The sequence below is a fragment of the Gastrolobium bilobum genome, unplaced genomic scaffold, assembly GCF_033153095.1.
Source record: "Gastrolobium bilobum isolate Gb01-03AN ecotype WA unplaced genomic scaffold, APGP_CSIRO_Gbil_v1 utg1095, whole genome shotgun sequence".
Taxonomy (NCBI): domain Eukaryota; kingdom Viridiplantae; phylum Streptophyta; class Magnoliopsida; order Fabales; family Fabaceae; genus Gastrolobium; species Gastrolobium bilobum.
Window position 1 is genome coordinate 25,952 of NW_026897243.1, and position 21,173 is coordinate 47,124.

General features: G+C 38.0%; 1 protein-coding gene across 1 annotated transcript; it reads left to right on the plus strand.

The window, feature by feature from the left end:
* Nucleotides 1-2,711: 2,711 nt before the first annotated feature.
* LOC133305149 (nicotinate N-methyltransferase 1-like) lies at nucleotides 2,712-6,001 on the plus strand. The gene is made up of 4 exons (XM_061505280.1): nucleotides 2,712-3,095; nucleotides 3,942-4,278; nucleotides 4,376-4,440; nucleotides 5,702-6,001. The coding sequence occupies exons 1-4, from the start codon at nucleotides 2,718-2,720 to the stop codon at nucleotides 5,999-6,001; spliced, it is 1,080 nt and encodes a 359-aa protein (XP_061361264.1). The 5' UTR covers nucleotides 2,712-2,717.
* Nucleotides 6,002-21,173: the final 15,172 nt, after the last annotated feature.

The window sequence follows — 21,173 nt, forward strand, 5'->3', positions numbered from 1 at the left end:
TCTGGGAATTTCAGGACAGTCACTGTTCTGTTCATACAGAACTGTATTTTGGGATTTGTGGACCCATGAATGGTTAAGTTGGACCACTGTAATAATTAACTAAGTCAGAATCAATGAGATTAAGGGCTTAAGGCTTTGGGAGAAGCCTAATGGCATGAAACCATAAAGAGAACGTTGTCATTATGTCATGAACTCTTAGATTAAAAATATTGATATGGTTGCTGGTCTAAACAAATTGTGATTGTACTGTTTGTGGACCTTGAGCTAGTGTGGACTTTGGCTTGGACGGATTGCTTAGAGGTAAGCTTTCGTGTCCTCGGATTGATCTGTTGCTTGTTCCACCGACCTCCATAGGAGGGTGGTTTATATGCATGTATGTTTTTATGAAAGATGAAATATGCATTGATATATGCCTGAGATATGTAAATTAACTGTTCATGTAATGTATGAAAGTGATGTTGATTAATTACACGATCAGACTACAACTCTGGTGTGTAAGGCATATAATAAGACTGCGACTCTTATGTTTAGATAGGTCGCAGACGTGCATAATCCCTATCCTGTTCCATGGCCATTCGAACCGCATTTGCATACATCACATGATTAATGAGTTGTAGTATTTGGCTCGTTGAGCAAGAGATTATACTATCATGATTTAAATGCCTTAACATGAACATGCATTGAAATTACTGTTTTGAACTTATATTATACTTGTAAGTGAGCTTGGGGCGGAAGAGTCCTTGAGGACCCCTTGTCGTACTGAGATTTCTTTTTAGAGATCTCACACCACGTTTGGGGCACATTTTCAGGTTCAGGTACCTTGGGGGTTGAGACCTCTAGTGGCAGGAGGCCGGAGCTTAGTTGATTGATATGCATGTTGATTATGTTGATGTACCTGTTTAGTGATTATGCCTTATCCATTACCATGTTGTTTGTATTGAGACTTGATGAGTATGCTGCTTATTTAGTGAGCTTGTGGGTTGTCCATGCCACGTCGACTTGACTATGTTTAAGTTTCATTGAGTTGTATAATTGTAACAGGACATGGTCCGGAGTACATGTTATAGTTCCGTGATTAGATACACACTTATTTATATTATGAGATCATTCAGTGTAGATAGCTGTTTATTTGCAATCACATACAGACAATGTTTTGAAAAATGACTAATAAATCAACTTGGTTATTAATAATGACATCATAATTTAAAAGAAAAAGTTATTTCCGTATTTTAAATAAGCGCTGCTTAATACGATGATATGATAACAAACCGAGTATACACGTAGTGTTACAGTTGTAATTAAATTTCAATGTAGCTAGAAAAAAATTTCGTGTGTTTATTTTTTAAAGGTTAATTATCAATTAATTTTTTTTTTTCAATATTGTATGATAAAATTAGTTACACGATACCTTTCCTCACATCTTTTAACACATTGAAATTTCGAGCAGATGAATGGTGCTGGCCCATCAAAACTGTTACGTACCTACTCTTTGATATTGCCGCAATACAAGAGGAAACACGAGCGTCAATAGTATTACTCAAAAAATATTTAGATATTAGTTATTGTAATACAACACTGGCCCCAGCATTTTTTATGGTGGGGTGAAAATAGAAACTTTTGAAAGAATTTTATTTCTGAATTAAGTTCAATTCATTTAATTCTTACTCTACATTTTTTTATTTTGGTAAACTCTTCTATAATTGAATCTGTGTTAAAATTCAAATTAAACAATTTTGTTTGTTAATATACACAATCAAAAAAATCATATTTTCCATTTAATTTCGAAGTTTTCTCTTGATTATATACATTAATTCAAGGCTGAGAAAACTCTTTCAGTAATTTCGGCACAAATTGGGAGAACGAGTACATGTAATTACTATATTACTAAGTATTGAAGTTATGAGTACTAAGTACAAAATAGTTATGAATTGAAATTACTAAGCATTGAAATTATTATGTTACTGTTTCACATTAAGAAGTTATGAATCTAATCAATGACAATGTTAAATGACTGAAAATTTTTGTACCATTTTTTTAAAGCGGAAATTATTTTCTTTTAATTTCAAATAGAATAAATTAAGATTATAAACACAACAAAAATTGCTTACCTTATGCTATCTATAAAGTACAAACCAGTGTTTGTTGATTTGTAATGCAAGGACTAAAAGGAACTGATTTCTTAAGCAAAGGAAACAATAACTCTACCACACTTTTATTTATTTAAAGGGCAAAAAATAGAGAGAAAAGGAAACTGTAGAATGGAAAAAACAAGGAAAAATTGGGTGGCGGAGAGGATTTTCTTTAAGTTTTTTTAATTTGAAGGAGAGACTAATTTTTAGCTCTAATAGCCTATAAATATTATTAAAATACCATATATATATATATATATATATATATATATATATATATATATAAAACAATTCAGAATTTAGCGCCTATGGTAATACTTCTTCAATAATTTAGCACGTGATTAATTAGATGGCAGTACAGCAAAAGTTTTGTATTAAAGGTGCATTAAAGTTAAACCCAAATTAACTTTTCTAAATAAACAAATAAAGGTGGTGTGAGTGGTGTTTTTATCTATTGCCAAATGCCAACAATGGAGCAATCAATAGTAGTATGTTTTAGTGCTTATAAATTTGTGTTGTATTTTTTTCAACTTAGCATTTAAAAGCACAAAAAAAAACCCTTGTGAGTTTGAAGAGGAGTAACAAATAATGGAGATGAAGAAGGAGGTTACACTAACAAGGTCTCAAAACAAAGAGAGACTTGCCATTTTGGAAATAGCACACATGATGAGTGTCCCAATGTCTCTCGTTGCCGTCATCAATATGAAGGTACCCGACACCATATGGCAAGCTGGTTCCAACACTCCCCTCTCCGCCTCCCAGATTATCGCCCGCATTCGCCCCCATGGCGGCCCTGATGCCGAGAACCTCCAGCGCGTCCTCCGCTTGCTCACCACTTATGACATTTTTTCCGAGCACTTGAGCAGCACCGGCGAAAGAAAATACTTCCTTACCGATGTTGGCAAAACTCTTGTTGCCGATGACGAAGGTCTATCCTACGCGCCCTACGTGCTCCAGCACCATCAGGTTAATTTTTTTGTTACCATAAATTTTCAAGATTTTTAAATACAAAATAATAATGAAATATGATCTGAGAATGTGTAAATAAATATATAATCATGTTTTGTTTTTTGTTGAAAATTCTAGCAGAAGATGGTGGCAGCTAGCAGCCAACCGTTTTACTCTAATTTTAAAATGAGTAAATACACTTTTGACTCCCTAACAAAAAACACGGTTCTCACTTTACTCCCTTACAAAAAATAATTAGTCTCGAAGTTTCTAACAAATTCAAAATGGACCCATTTTAGTTCTTTTAAGGGACTAATATGGGTCTTTTTTGAATTTGTGAGGGACCACGATTTCAACTAAATGGATCCACTTTGAATTTGTTAGGGACCCCGAAACTAATTATTTTTTGTAAGGGACTAAAACGAAAATAATATTTTTTGTCAAGGACCTAAAAGGTATTCACGCTTTTAAAATTAAAAAGAGTCCTTTTTCACTTTAAGTTTTTAATGAAAAATGGTTATAACATGTGAAATGAAATGAGATACTTATAGTGAAATTATAAATGATCATAATCTTAAAATGAAGTTATTGGATTTTTTAAGCAATCTTAATATCTTTAAATATGATATGATTAAATCCCTTTTTTTAATTAGAAAGTAAGAAATAATATCTTTTTTTTTATCACCAAAAAAAATATATCATTTTTTTTGGACATTAGAAATAATATCATTAATAAGGATGATTTGATGATAAGGATTTGTTTATTTTCATCACTCCCAACAGTTCTATATATATCTTATACATCCTTATATTATATGATTCTCAAGTGGGGAATGTGCGTGTTTTTGAGATGTGCATATATAGGATGCCTTGATGCGAGCTTGGCCGTTGGTGGGGGAGGCAGTGGAGGATCCAACGGTGGAGCCATTCGAGAAGGCGAACGGAGAATCAGCAATAGCACATTACATGAAGCAGCCAGATATAATGGATTTGATATATAAGTCCTTATCTGGGATGTCCGTACCCTTCATGAGGGAAATGTTGGAGCTCTACGATGGCTTCCAAGGGGTGAAGACACTAGTTGACGTTGGTGGCAATTCTGGTGTGAGTCTCCACATGATAATGGAGAAATACCCAAATATACTTAAGGGCATCAACTATGATCTTCCCGATATGGTGGCTCTTGCACCACAGTTTCCAGGTTTGGGTCACTTCCCTTTTGGAATGTGTGGGTTTTGACTTGTTGTTCTTATCATAACATTAACCTAGCTACTTGTGTTGTGGCTTATATATTGTAGGTATAACTCATGTCGGTGGTGACGCGTTAGAATCAGTTCCGGCTGGGGATGCTATCTTCATGAAGGTGCCTCTCTCGCACGTTAAACTATTCGTTCACGAAATAGTATTCAAGAAAACATTGAGAAACTATATTCCAAAAATAAATAACTGCAAAGTTGGTGTTACAAGTAATGAGTAATGTTATTCAACATATATTTCCTATTATCTGTTAAAAAAAACGACATCTATTCAAGTTTTCATAAACGGAATAATTAAATTGACAACTTTAAGAACCGGTAAATTATATTTGGAAAAGTATTAACTACACGTCGCTTTTTTTTTTTTTTCTTTTGGTGAGACACAGATAGGGTCAAAAAAGACCTTTCAATCTCTTTGAGAATTTTCTAGAGAGATTACATATCACCCACCAATAAAATTTTCACATCCATCAATTAGATTTGAATCTATACCTTGTGGGATATGGACCAAATCCTTAGCCAATTGTACCTAACTTTATTCGAAGTACCCGTCGCTTTTGGTTTCACATATGTCATACCTGTTGATGTGGCATCGTTAAAGTATATATATTTGTGAAAATTGATATAAGTTCAATTATAATTCGATTATAAAAGTTATATATATATATATATATATATATATATATATATATATATATATATATATGCAATGTTATTGTTATATTTGTAAATAAATTGATTGTACTTGCTGTTGGTGTTATTAAAAGTGAATAATTTCAATTGAATTCTATAATTAAATTTCATGTTTATAGCTAGTTCACTAAAACATACGGCAATACGAATCAATTGGAAAATTAACTTTCATGTTATTAAACGTATTATATATTAGCTAAACTCATTTTGTGTAAATGAATACATTGATCACTAGAATAGATAACTTAACTAAGTTAATAAAGGGAAATTTCTTATTTTTTAAAATTAAAAATAAGGTTATATGAAAACATGCTCTTAAGAAATCAAGATGACATTTATTAATTATTTTAATTGCATAAATAATAAAGTATCAAATACTTTTAAAATTGTGAAGGTGTCAAATTCTTGTACTTTTCATGTAATAATTTTAAATTCTTATTTTACTAACCCGTGTTATACAGATACAAGTCAACGAAACTTATAAAAATAAGATTCACTCGAGTAATATTATTTGAATTTTTACATATACACAATTAAAATCACAGAAGTTCCAAATCAAATATAATTCTAATTTTATAACTTTTTTAAAATAATTAATTTGTAACATGAGAAATTTTAATACATCAATACATGATATGATACATCTATTCTTTTCCCTCTTCATTGAATTTGCAGTGGATATTTTTGGCATGGACAGATGAAGAATGCAAGCAGGTCTTCGAGAATTGTTATAAGGCACTTCCGGTGAACGGAAAATTGATTGCTTGCGAGCCGGTGGTGCCGGAGTTGACCGATGAGAGTCAAAGAACAAGAGCATTGCTTGGGGGTGACATATTCATAATGACAATGTATAAAACTAAGGGGAAGCATAGGACTGAACAACAATTTAAACATCTTGCCACTTCTGCTGGTTTTTCTCATTTCCGTGCCTTCTGTATTGATCCTTATTTGGCTGTACTTGAGTTTCAGAAATAAGTAGGCTTTCAATTGTGATGTTACTTAAGCCTACTGAAATCATGTATAGGGGAAAAAATAATTGGGAACACTGCTGAGACACACATTGAGATTGTTCCTCGTGAATAAATCTTCCTCATAATTAAATTTGAAATTGGGTTCTCATTTATCTTATGCTTTTAAATTGTACAGTGTAGCACTCCCTTTCCCTCTGTCGTTATGATAGTGCTACTTGTAACACCCCGTATATATCCGATAATGTTATCATACTATCGTTGATGTGAGTGTAGCATATGATGTTTTCTAACTTAAAAGAAGTAAGGAATTAATCATAAATGTGTGAAAATATTCTTTAAATGCAAGAAATATTGATTATTCCTTCTCAATCATGCTCTCACTCAAGTTATATGTTTAAATAGCAGGAAACGCCGCAAAAAGAAGCAAAATCAGATAAACCAAATTTCACGCTGGCGCACGAGGCGCGAGACAGGTGCACGAAGCGCGAGACAGGCGCACGAGGCGCGGTACCTGGCGCACGAGGCGCCAAATCGTTGGGTAGCTTCTGTTTCGGCGGCGCACTAGGCGCGAGTATCGGCGCACGGCGCACGGTGCGCGGGTGGCGGAGCACGGCGCGCGGGAGGCGGCACCCGGGGCGCCAGTGTTCGACTCAGCTTCTGTTTCTCCCAAGTTTGGGGCGCCAGGCTTGGCGCCCCGTGCTTGGGCGATTTAATTTTTACTGTGAATCAGCCAAAATAAGGCCCAATTGGAGTGCAAGTGAAAATAAGTTTTCCTAAAACCTAATAAAAGGATCAGAAATAGAAGAAGAAAGAACTCTTGGATGATCGAGAAGAGAAAACAACAAAGAGCGTGGAGATTCCTTGGAGCTTCTTGGAGATTCAATGATTCGATCATCAAGACGGAAGAGCTTCATCTTCCTTTTCTCTTCTAGGTTTTAAATGCTATTTTCTTTTATTGTTATTTTGTCAGACATGAATATGTCTGGCTAGTTTTATCATTGTGGTAAGGGTCACAACCCTTGATGTGAACCCCTTGTACCTTGGTTGAAATTTATGTTTATCTATTTTAATTGAGTTTATCTTTTCTTGTTCGTCATTTTATAATTCTATTGGAACTGATCAATCTAGTAGGATTGCGAGGGTTAGGGTTTTCGATATGGATGTTGGAATTCTAATTCCTGACAAAGAATAAGATAATTGTTCATGTACGCACTAAGGATAGGCTACATGAACAGCGAACGTTAAAGGTTCATTGATTCTAAGGGTTAACTCGAAAAGGGATTTCTAAGGGATTAGGATTCTAATAGAGTTGACAAGGTTAAGATCACTAAGGGATTAGGGCTTAACTAATCATATAAAAGATGATGAATTGTTCGATCAATTGAATAGGTAAATGTAAACGTAATCCAAGTTGCAAGGTGGGGATCAGAAAGGTGTTTGTTTCTCTTACCGCAATATTTTCTCAAATATTTTCCCAATCCTTAATCTTTTGTTCTTACATTCTGAAAACACTTTTGGAATCATTTACATTTTTACTTTAATTGTTTTAGTTTGTTTCATGAACTACAATCATTCTCAACCTATTTTGATTAATCCAACAAGAGAGGAATAGTTATAACAACTTAGGTGTCTCAATCCTCGTGGAGACGATACTCTACTCACTCTTTATTACTTGGTACGATCGGTGCACTTGTCGATTTTACGCATCAATCGTATTAATCTGCGCTTAATTAAAAATGCGAAATATTTTTTTTCTTTTCAATTATGATGTCATTAATCATTACCAACTTGATTACTTAACCATTTTCAAAACATCTCCTGTATGTACATTGCAATAAACAGCTAACTGAAATACCTCATTAATTAAATAACATAAGTAAGAGTCTCTAGTCATGGAACTACAAAACGTAGACCGGACCATCTAACAGTTTATACAACTCCAACTAAAAGTACTAACCACAAAGTGGCATGGACAAACCCCATGCTCACCCAAATAAGGCAACAAAGCCCAACATCAGTCTCAACAACAGCAACATAAGCATATAAGTGCAGAAAACATAACAGCATCCAAATCCAGCATTCATACAGGTCAGCATAACTAACAGCAATATCATCAACTAAGCTCTGGCCTCCTGCCGCCAGAGGCATCAGTCCCCATACTACCTGAACCTGAAATAAGCATTCCCCAAACGTGGGGTGAGATCTCTAAATAAGAAATCTCAGTAAGGCAAGGGGTCCTCAAGGATCTTCCACCCCAAGCTCACTTACATGTGCAATATAAGTTCAAAAGTAGTTTATCATCATCAGTTCTAAAATAGTGCAATGCAGCAGATAATCATGTCATGTGTGTCAATTCTATTCTACTGGCCAGAGAAATGAAGGATTTATATACGCCAAATACCCACACATAGTGCAAGACGCCACTTGCATCCACCCTGGATCACCATCTTGTATGACACCACATACTCAAGCTTACCGTCAAGATGGAACAACACATGCATATTAAAAGTCGTTACACATAAAGCTCAACAGCATTTCAAATATCCAAAGCATGTAACACAGCATGCATATAACCATATCCCCATGGGACATGGTGGAACCACAACATGGCTAAACCGAGGACACGAAAGCTTACCTCTTAAGCAATCAATCCAAGTCAAGTCCGCACAAGCTCAATGTCCAAACACAGCAGATCACAATCTGATTTAGGACCAGCAAGCATATCAACATTCATAGCTCCAAAGCATAAACATAAAGACTACGTTTTCCTTTTACGTTTTACGTCTTAAGGCTTCCCACAAAGCCATAAGCCCTTAATCACTTAATTCTGACTTAGTTAAGTATTTACAGAAGTTCAACTCCATCAAAATAGGGTCCACAAATCCATAGCTCAGTTCTGTATGAACAGTACCTTACTGTTCCTCGAAATTCCAGAATATCCGGATATATGTCGGGGGCATATCCGGATATCAATATCCGGATATCATATCCGGATATCCATATTCGGATATCAAAGACCCCATATCCGGATACCATATCTGGATATCAATATCCGGATACACAAATCCGGATATTTCGCGACAGACAGCAGCTTCTGCATTCGCGAAGATATCCATCCAAGGTACCACTTTTAACACTTTAAAATGTCAAAGCATGCATTTTAAATCTGTTTTAGGTCCACATACCAGTTGGTTACTTGCTTAACCCATTTACATGCAAAGACATCACCTTTAAACCATTTAAACTCATGATCAAGGTTAGGCAACTCACCAATGCTTCAAACTCAAAAATGGAAGGCTCTTGGAGCTCACCAAACAGCTCCAAATATACTGACTTGCAAGGAGCACGAAAATACCACACCAAAGGTTGGTTCTTGCACCAAAAGATGACTCCTTGGCACCACAAATGCCAAGCCAAAGGTGTACTCCCTTCACAAACACAGAGGCAACAACCACAACCCCTCACACAGCAACTCCAACTCAGCAAGAAGGTCTCCCACCCACTCTCAAGGCTCTATCTCACTCACACAAGGATGATTGGTGAAGGAAATGTGAAGAAAAGCTACAAGAAAGGTCAAGAAATGGTGGAGAAGGCAAAGAGCAGCAGCCACCAGCAGCCACTCAGGTCCAAATGGCTGAGTATCATCCTAGGTTTTAATGCCAAGCACTATATATAGGCGGTTTAAGTCACTAACACACAGTATTAACTTTAATTGCTACGCTTAGCATTTTAATCACAAACTCAGGATTCTTAACCTACTCAATTTTACAATAATTATCATATTTTTCTTATATTTTTCGAAGCACCTTTTCGGTACGCGCTTTTCATAGCCAGTACCAGTTTCTGGCACCAGTTCTCATTATTTTAACTTGAAACTCGTCTTACAAGTCCTACATATTATTCTAGTAATTATCATGCACTTATTATAATTTTCCGGGATACTTTTTCGGTACACATTTATACCGACTAGCAGAACCGGTATCTGCACTTTTCGTCAGAAAAGCGACTTTCAACATTATTACTCACTTACTATAATTATTAGAGCCTCATAATAATTATTAGGGTCAATTATGCAATTATCTCATTAAACTCATAATTAACTGATTAATTTCCTTAATTAACGGTGCAGGTTCTTACACTACTCCCTTTAGGTAAGGAAAATTAAAAATTTAATGGTTTTTTTATTTTATTTTCAGTTAGTATATGATGGGTGCTGGTTGTAACACCCCGTGTATTCCCGATTTATTAACATGTCATCGTATTAAGTCACGCTTAATTAAAATTGCGGAATATCTTTTTCTTTTCAATTATGACGTCATTATCATTAAAAGTTGAATTACTTAATTCATTTCCAAAACATTGTCTGTATGTAAATTGCAAAAGACAACTATCTACACTGAATAACCTCATATATAATAAGTGAGTATCTAAGTCACGGAGCTACAGCACGTAGACCGGACATAATCTTGATACAATTATACAACTCGAATCTAAAGGCATAAAGTCAAGTCAATGTGGCATGGAATTATCTCCATGCTCACCAAATAAGACGCAATCCCAACAAGTCTCAACAACAACATCATAATAATAAAGGAAGTAAATCAGAATAACAGCCAGTCATATCAGCATAACATCAAACACCTCAACTCAGCTCCGGCCTCCTGTCGCCCGAGGTCTCAACCCCAGGGTTACCTGAACTTGAAGTATGTGCCCCAAACGTGGGGTGAGATCTCTAAACAGAAATCTCAGTAAGACAAGGGGTCCTCAAGGATCTTCCACCCCAAGCTCACTTACATGTGCAATATAAGTTCCAAAAGTAGTTTAACAGTATAAGTTCCAAAAGCAGTGCAATGCAGCAGATAATCATGTCATGTGTGTTATAACTAATCTACTGGCAAGAGAGATGCAGGAATACGTCTATTACCCACACAGTACGTGCTCATGTCGTTATTGCCCACAGGATCACATCCCGTCTAGGCTAACACCACATACATAGCATAAGGCATTTGCACTTAACAGCTCAATAACATTTCAATAAAACAATACATGAAAACACATCATGCATATAAACCATCCCCCCATGGGATATGGTGGAACTAACAATGGCTAAACCGAGGACACAAAAGCTTACCTTGCAAGCTAACTATCCAAGCCAAGAGTCCAACAAAGCTCAAAGTCCACACACAGCACAATCACAATCTGTTTTAGACCAACAATCATATCAATATTTATACTCTACAAGCATAAGACATAAAGACGACGCCTGTAACACCCCGTGTATACCCGAAATATTAACATTACATCGTATTAAGCGGTGCTTAATTAAAATTGTGAAATATTCTTTTTCTTTTCAATTATGACGTCATTAAACTTAGCCAAGTTGATTACTTAATCAATTTCATAAAAAATCACCTGTATGTAAATTGCAATAAGACATCTACTGAAATTACTCAATATATAAATAAAGTGTGTATCTAAATCACGGCATTACATCTCGTAATCCGGAAAATATCCTAATACATTATTACAACTCCCAACAGACTCAAGACATAAACAATACTAGGTGTCATGGACAATCCCCATGCTCACCAAATAAACAGCGTAAACAACAAGTTTCAACATAAAACTCCATAAACATAAACTGAAGCTATAAACATATAATCAGCATGCAAATCCAGCATCCAACATGTCAGCATAAATAACAGCAAATCTAACTCAGCTCCAGCCTCCTACCGCCTGAGGTCTCAACATTACCTGAACCTGAAATAAGCGCCCCAAACGTGGGGTGAGATCTCTAAACTAGAAATCTCAGTAAGACAAGGGGTCCTCAAGGATCTTCCACCCCAAGCTCACTTACATGTGCAATATAAGTTCTAACAGCATTTACATCAGTATAAGTTCTCAAAACTATGCAGTACAACCGATATTCATGACATGTGTGTTGATACTATTCTATTAGCTAGAGAAATGCAGGAATAAGTATACGTCTATCCCCTACAGATAGTACAAGGAACATCACTTGTACTTCACCCACAGCCTCACCATATTGTATGTACCACATACTCAGGCTTACCGTATAAGTGGAACACCACATGCATATCTTAAAGACACTAGCATATAACAGCTCAACAGCATTTTCAAAACATCAAAAGCATGAAACACAGCATGCATATACCATACCCCCATGGGACATGGTGGAACCACAACATGGTTAAACCGAGGACACAAAAACTTATCTTGCAAGCTAACTATCCAAGCCAAGAGTCCACACTAGCTCAAAGCTCGCAAACAGTACAATCACAATCTGTTTATACAGTAAGTAATCATCAATAACCATCTATCAAGGTTACATTAAGTGATTAAGGCTTTCCATCTCATTATAAGTCATTTTATGCATTTTCTGCAGGAGGTATTCGAATACTCCACGACTAGTATTCGAATACTCCAGCTCTCCAGAAAGTATTCGATTACTTTCATTTAAGTATTCGAATACTACAAAGTATCCGAATAATTTTCCCCCCAGTATCTGAATAGCACAGTATCCGAATACCAAACCTCACTGTATTCGAATACTTTCCAGTATTCGAATACTTCTTCAAAGGTATCCGAATACTTTTCTTCCCAGAAAAGTATTCCCATACTCCTGCAAAGGGGTATTCCACTACCAGATTAAAACTAATGTTGCAACTCTTTATCAAATACTCTAAGATTTTACTATGTTAAACTAGACATCTCAATATTTCCAACGACATATCTTATGCCTCAATCGGAGTTGTATAACTCCGGTTATGATTTTTGCAAAGTTCCTACAACAAGCTGAATTTCCAGCAATAGGGTCTCGACTTAAAACATACACTGAGAAAAATCCACTTATCTAATGGATCTGAAAATTTACAGGGTTGTATCCCTATGTGTTAGCTTCACATAGGTCCAAACCTCACTCAATTTAGAGCTCTTAGCTCAAGATATCACAATTTTACTAAACTAGGTCGTTGTTGTCTCGCGAAGTATTCGATTACTGCATTTTCCCAGAAAAGTATTCGAATACTGCCCAAAAAGTATTCGAATACTTCTTCGACAGAATGCAGAAAACTGAGTTTTGAAGGTAAAATCGACCTCCAATGATCCAAACTCGATCTGGAGTCCAAGAACTCCTTAAACAGATGTTTATTAACATGATATGAACCCAGAAACACATTCCTTTTATCAAATGGTTCAAGTTATGATTTTTAATTGCTTAAACAAGATTAAAACATCAAAATGACAAGAGTTATGATCAAGTATACCTCTAATGCACCACAAATCCGAAAATGAGGCACACAAGGGGTCCTCTACACAACACATAGATTCTGACCCACCAATCCTTTACGTTCCATGTCTTTAGGCTTCTCACAAAGCCACAAGCCCTTAATCACTTTGATTCTCACTTAGTTTAGTTATTACAGAAGTCCATATTAACTAATCATGTGTCCACAAAACCCAAAATAGCATTCTGTATGAACAGTACCATTACTGTTCTCGAAAACCCAGAATATCCGGATATTTGTCGGGGCCATATCCGGATATGCATATGCGGATGTCATATCCGGATATCCATATGCGGATATCTACAGAGCCCATATCCGGATATCCATATTCGGATATCTACAGAGCTCATATCCGGATACCAATATTCCGATATCATATCCGAATATTTCGTGACAGAATGCAGTTCTGTATTTCGCGAGATATCCTTCCCAAAGGTTGCTCTTTTAGCGATTCCAGAATCTTAAACATGCAATTTTAGATGTGTTTAACCTTACCCAACCTCAAGTTATTAACTTAAGCTTGTTACATGCATCAAGGCTTCATTTTTAACTAAGAAAACTCATGCTCAAGGTTGATGACACTTACCCAAGCTCAAAACAGAGCAACAATGGCTCTTGAAGCTCACCAATCAGCTCCAAAGGTTCATTTTCCACAAGGGCACGAAAAAGAGCTTTAAGGTTGGTCTTTTACTCCACAAGGTAGCTCCTTGGAGCTTCAAAGGCCAAAGAAAATGGTTTTCCAACCCCACAACCAAAGGTAACAGCCCCTCACACCTCACACAGTGGCTGAAGACTCAGAATATGCACCCACACCTCCTCACAATGCTAGCTCTCAAGTGTATACTAGTTTAAAGATGAAGAAATCAAGGAAAAAGAGGTAACTTGGAGAGTTTTTCATGCAAGGGAGGCCATGGAAGAAGGTGGCAGCAACTCCTTCAGAAACTGCATGTAGGAGGCACAAGAATCTGACCTAGAAGTGTGTCATTCCCTTATATAGCCAACTTAAGTCTTAATCACACTGTATCAGCGCTAATAGCTACACTTAGAATTTTAATCCCAAAATTAGGATTCTGAACCTACTCATTTTTCTAAGATTTATCATATTTTTATTTTATTTTTCGCAGCACATTTCTGGTACGCGCTTTTACATAGCCAGTATCAGTTTTGGCACCAATTCTCATTATTTCTACTTGAAACTTGTTATGCCAGTCCTATATATTTTTCTAGTGACATATACATACTTTTCATAATTTTCCGGGATACTTCATCGGTACGCATTTATATCGTGAAGCAGAACCGGTATCTGCACTTTTCGTCAGAAAAGCGACTTTCAGCATTCTTAAACACTTACTATAATTAATTAAGCCTTTTAATAATTATTAGGGTCAATTATGGAATTATTTCCTAATTCTCATATTTATTCAATTAATTTCCTAAATTAACGGTGCGGGTTCTTACATTCACCCCACCTTTTTAAGGATTGTGTCCTCAAAATCAGAAACATACCTGTCTCGGAAGTCGTGGTACTGCCGGAGAAGCTCGTCTTCTCGCTCCCAAGTGCACTCTTCAGGAGTTCTTCCCGTCCATTGCGCTTTGACCATCGGAATAATCTTGCTCCTCAGCTTCTTCTCGTCGCGATCGAGAATCTTGAGTGGTCCGACGGGAGTTTTCAAGTTCTCCCGGACCTCCACATCATCCGGTTACACCACGTGCGAGGGATCCACTACATAATTCCGCAGTCGAGACACGTGAAACACGTCGTGGATGTTTGTCAAGTTCGGAGGCAAGGCAAGCCGGTAGGCAACAGGTCCTACTCTACCAAGGATCTGGTATGGCCCAATGAATCGCGGGCTCAGCTTCCTCACTCCGAGGGCCCGACCAACACCGGTGACAGGTGAAAGTCTCACAAATACGTGCTCACCCTCACTGAACTCCAGTGGGCGATGCTTGACATCGTAGTAACTCTTTTGGCGATTCTGCGCCTGCTTCAGCTTCTCTCTGATCAACTGGATCTGCTGGGTAGTATCTTGGACAAAGTCCAAGCCAAACAACTCCTTATCTCCAATCTCAGACCAGCAAGTCAGAGTCTGACACCTCATACCATACAACGCCTCGTAGGGTGCCATGCCCATGCTAGCATGGAAACTGTTGTTGTATGAAAACTCCACCAATGGCAGGTACCTATCCCATGTTGAACCATGCTCCAAAGTGCAAGCCCTCAACATGTCCTCCAATGTCTAGATGGTCCGATCAGTCTATCCGTTAGTCTGAGGGTGATAGGATGTACTCAATCTCAACTGAGTACCAAAAGCTCCCTGCAGCGCCTCCCAGAACCGAGATGTGAACTTCGGGTCCCTATCACTGATAATACTTTCGGGCACCCCGTGAAGTCTCACAATCTTGCGAACATGCAGTCTGGCCAACTGCTCAGTAGTGAAGCTCACCTTTACCGGAAGAAAGTGGACAGACTTCGTCAATCTGTCCACAATGACCCAGATAGAGTCACAACCAGCCTGAGTCTTCGACAATCCCACCACGAAGTCCATGGAAATGCTCTCCCATTTTCATTCCGGAATCTCAAAAGGTTGAAGTTTACCAGACGGCTTTTGGTGTTCTATCTTCACCTTCTGGCAAATCAAGCACTTGAACACATAGACTGCTATGTCCTTCTTCATGCCCGGCTACCAATAATTCCTCTTCAAGTCCTGGTATATCTTTGTAGCACCAGGGTGGAAAGTAAACTGGCCCTTATAAGCCTCTGTCATCACCTCCTTCGTCAAAGGACCTCGAGAAACCACAATCCTCTTCTGGAAAGTCAACAGACCATTCTCATTCCAAGACACACCATCATGGTTCTTTACGTAATCTAGGCACTCTCTCTGCACTTGTGCCTCTTTGATCTTTTCCATGAGCTCATTTTCAACTTGCACGGTTTCCATTTCGAGAAGTGCACCCCCAAACAAAGAGGTCACTAACAGATCTCGAGACTTCTCAATATCAACAGAATCGTCATTCAATTCTCTGGGATCACCAGTCACTCTATCAATAGAGGTGACCTGACCCCACAAACTCTATTCCTCACAACAACTTGGGTGAGTTTAGGTCCTATTCCATGACTCTACCTCGACCTGACTTACAATTTCTATAATTTATACTTTCAAATAACATCATGTTACTTTCGCAGTACATAATCATATTCATGTTCATTTCAGTCAATACATGTTAATTGATATACCAATCCATATAGTAACGTACCTTAGTTCACGTACACCTGCAAAATTTTCCAATTCAAATAACATAATAAATAAATACTCTATGCAACATCATCCCTCAATCTCCATGGCATCTGCAAAATCGAAAGTCAATAAATGATGGTACAACATCGATGTATTAACACAGTTCATGGCATTTACTTCATGCTTAGTAGTATTCGTGGTGTTCACATGCAATCTACCTATGAAACAGATGACTAATTTCATGTTAACTTAGAGTCATGGAGACACTCAACCCATAAAACTAACTATACATACACTTGCCTCGCATATGTCAGATCGCGCGTGGCCTTGCCACAAAGTCCAAGTGTTACACACTTAACTCCTTAAAGAGAATTTCACATTCTCAACAAACCTGACTAGAGAGTGTTCCTTACACACCAGCAATAAGATATCTTCTCTTACGTTTTTAACGTAAAGCACCATCACGAACTATAATGGCATAAGGCATCTTACCTTTTATGCCAAACTTATCATATCACTCTACATATATTTTACTCCTCCCACCACTTGGCGGTTGTAGAGTTTAAATTCATATTTCAAGTCTCTTAATGCATTATTATACCATGAGGCAAACTAAAATTGATCGATCTGTGCACCTCGTGCACCCGGATCACCCGATGAGTCAAACTCAAATCGGTGCCCTCATGGAACTTCCAAGAGTCAACACTCTTAGGATCCCATCCCCAAAGGAAACCCATGACATAGGTTATCGACCAAGAAACTAGTAGGCATACCAATCTCCAGTGTACCTCGTACACAAGGACCACTCAATGAACTACACATCAACTGAGTGTCCTATCAAACTCTTCAGAGGCACCCTCTTCGGATACATCCCCTCCAGGGATAGTCCACAATACTCTGATGGCCAATAACCCACTCAATCAACCTAGTTCCTCAGGTTATATTATCAAACACTTCAATACAACATTCAATGTATAAACATAATTCATACATCATATTATACAATCACAACAATTCAACACACAATTTCTCAACAGCCCGTCCATACCCAAATGATATTGACCATGGGTAGACAATTAAGACCTGCTACGCAGTCTCGGCCATCCAACTAAAATACCACTTCCAAATAAATAGATGAAGTATCGCATTTCTCTTCCGTAGTGGTAATAACCCTCGAAAATGGAGAAAGCTCAATTATGGACGAGTTTAGCCCCACAACAATCGGACTCGCAATAAATAAATGCACCGTCCCTAAGTCAAATAATACATCACCAAAGTATCTCCAACATGAGTTATACCTCTTGCAAGGTGGGGAGCTCAGTCTGTCTGCTGACTAGCCGACGTATAAACTTGATCAGTCTCTGGTGGTGCAGGAATCATCTGAAGAGGAGCCGCCTAAACTGCTGCAGCCTTATCAACTAAAGTATAACAATCTTTGGCTATATGGCTATTCTTCCCACACTTGTAATATAGTAACTCTACAGTAGCACATCGTCCCAAATGCTCCTTTCCGCAACCTATACACTTCGAGATAATAACCGGTCTAGCAAAGTTGTCTGTCAGAGTAGCAGACCTCTTGAATTTCTTGCACAATTGTTTGACCTATAGCTGCTTCCCTTTATTTTTGCCTCCAAACTTCCTGTCCCTCCAGGAAGTGGAACCACTGTTTCCCTTAGCCTCAGACTCTTTGACTTTCGTTGCCTCGTGATTCACACGAATCTTCCCGAGATCACTGTCCTACTGAATGCAAGTATCGAAGTCTTTAGAGGTTGATCCAGCTATCCTTTCTATGTGACATACTGAAACATTTTGTATTCCTGCAGCTCGCTCCACCTTGGCAGCGTGCCTCTTGATAAGGTGACCAGGCTTGCCACATCTGAAACATACTTTTGTCCTTGCCAGCAAGTACCCGTATGAGTCTTTCCACACGGGATGCACTTAAGCAGTGAGGATTCATTCCCAACTAACACCTCTCTAACTCCACTCCCACACTGCTGTGGGGATGGAGGTGGTGGCAGTGGAGGATGTTGGCCGTCATGACGGCCAATCCTCATCTCCTCCAATACGACCCAAACCATGGTCATATACGCCAGTCGATTCGTCTCTACAACATCTTCAATGGCTTTCCGGTTTGTCTCTCTAATGACATCCATCATAGCCTGGTTGGCCAATCTAGCGACCTCCTGATCGGCTAGTCTAGCCGCCTGCATCTCAGCTAATACAGTCAGGACAGGATCAGGTTGATCCTCGTTCTTCTCTCAGTTTCTCTTAGGCATTACCATGACTCTGCACAAGTTACACAAATAATGAGTTGATCAGGCCCACGCAATGTGATCACACATGCACCATCATAGCAAAACCCAACAGAGGAAACACACAAGACAGACACACAACACAACATCCTAAGTTATTGTAATACATACAGGCTTTTCTCTAGAAAATGCTTTGATACAATAAAATGTAACACTCCGAGTATACCCGGTTTGTTAACATGTCATCGTATTTAAGCCACGCTTAATTAAAATTGCGGAATATCTTTTTCTTTTCAATTATGACGTCATTATCATTACCAAGTTGAATTACTTAATTCATTTCCAAAACATTACCTGTATGTAAATTGCAAAAGACAACTATCTACACTGAATAACCTCATATATAATAAGTGAGTATCTAAGTCACGGAACTACAGCACGTAGACCGGATATAATCCTGATACAATTATACAACTCGAATCTAAAAGCATAAAGTCAAGTCAATGTGGCATGGACAATCCCCATGCTCACCAAATAAGGCACAAGCCCAACAAGTCTCAACAACAATATCATAATAATAAAGACAGTAAATCAGAATAACAGCCAGTCATATCAGCATAACATCAAACACCTCAACTCAGCTTCGGCCTCCTGCCGCCCGAGGTCTCAACCCCAGGGATACCTAAACCAGAAATTTGTGCCCCAAACGTGGGGTGAGATCTCTAAACAGAAATCTCAGTAAGACAAGGGGTCCTCAAGGACCTTCCACCCCAAGCTCACTTACATGTGCAATATAAGTTCCAAAAGCAGTTTAACAGTATAAGTTCCAAAGCAGTGCAATGCAGCAGATAATCATGTTATGTGTGTTATACCTAATCTACTGGCCAGAGAGATGCAGGAATACGTCTACTACCCACACAATACGCGCCCATGCCGTACCTGCTCACAGGATCACATCCCGTCTAGGCGAACACCACATACATATCATAAGGCATTTGCACTTAACAGCTCAATAGCATTTCAATAAAACAATACATGAAAACACATCATGCATATAAACCATCCCCCCTTGGGATATGGTGGAACCAACAATGGATAAACCGAGGACACGAAAGCTTACCTTGCAAGCTAACTATCCAAGCCAAGAGTCCAACCAAGCTCAAAGTCCACACACAACACAATCACAATCTGTTTTAGACCAACAATCATATCAATATTTATACTCTACAAGCATAAGACATAAAGACGACGTCTTTCCTTTACGTTTCATGTCTTTAGGCTTCTCACAAAGTCACAAGCCCTTAATCATTTTGATTCTGACGTAGTTTAGTTATTACAGAAGTCCACATTAACTAATCATGGGTCCACAAAACCCAAAATAGCATTCTGTATGAACAGTACCGTTACTGTTCTAGAAAACCCAGAATATTCGGATATTTGTCGGAGCCATATCCGGATATCCATATCCAGATATCATATCTGGATGTCATATCCGGATATCCATATTTGGATATCTACAGAGCCCATATCCGGATACCAATATTCAGATATCATATCCGGATATTTCGTGACAGAATGCAGTTCTGTATTTCGCGAGATATCCTTCCCAAAGGTTGCTCTTTTAGCGATTCCAGAATCTTAAACATGCATTTTTAGGTGTGTTTAACCTTACCCAACCTCAAGTTATTAACTTAAGATTGTTACATGCATCAAGGCTTCATTTTTAACTAAGAAAACTCATGCTCAAGGTTGATGACACTTACCCAAGTTCAAAACAAAGCAACAATGGCTCTTGGAGCTCACCAATCAGCTCCAAAGGTTCATTTTCCACAAGGGCACGAAAAAGAGCTTTAAGGTTGGTCTTTTACTCCACAAGGTAGCTCCTTGGAGCTTCAAAGGCCAAAGAAAATGGTTTTCCAACCCCACAACCAAAGGTAACAGCCCCCACACCTCACATAGTGGCTGAAGACTCAGAATATGCACCCACACCTCCTCACAGTGCTAGCTCTCAAGTGTATACTAGTTTAAAGATGAAGAAATCAAGGAAAAAGAGGTAACTTGGAGAGTTTTTCATGCAAGGGAGGCCATGGAAGAAGGTGGCAGCAACTCCTTCAGAAACTACATGTAGGAGGCACAAGAATCTGACCTAGAAGTGTGTGTCATGCCCTTATATAACCCACTTAAGTCTTAATCGCACTGTATTAGAGGTAATAGCTACGCTTAGCATTTTAATCCCAAACTTAGGATTCTGAACCTACTCATTTTTCTAATATTTATCATATTTTTATTTTATTTTTTGCAGCACCTTTCCGGTACGCGCTTTACATAGCCAGTATCAGTTCTGGCACCAGTTCTCATTATTTCGACCTGAAACTTGTTAT

Coding starts and splice junctions, on each gene's coding strand:
- LOC133305149 (XM_061505280.1), top strand. CDS start 2,718: ATGGAGATGAAGAAGGAGGTTACACTAACAAGGTCTCAAAACAAAGAG. Junction 3,096..3,941: donor ACGTGCTCCAGCACCATCAG/GTTAATTTTTTT, acceptor GTGCATATATAG/GATGCCTTGATGCGAGCTTG. Junction 4,441..5,701: donor GGGATGCTATCTTCATGAAG/GTGCCTCTCTCG, acceptor TTGAATTTGCAG/TGGATATTTTTGGCATGGAC.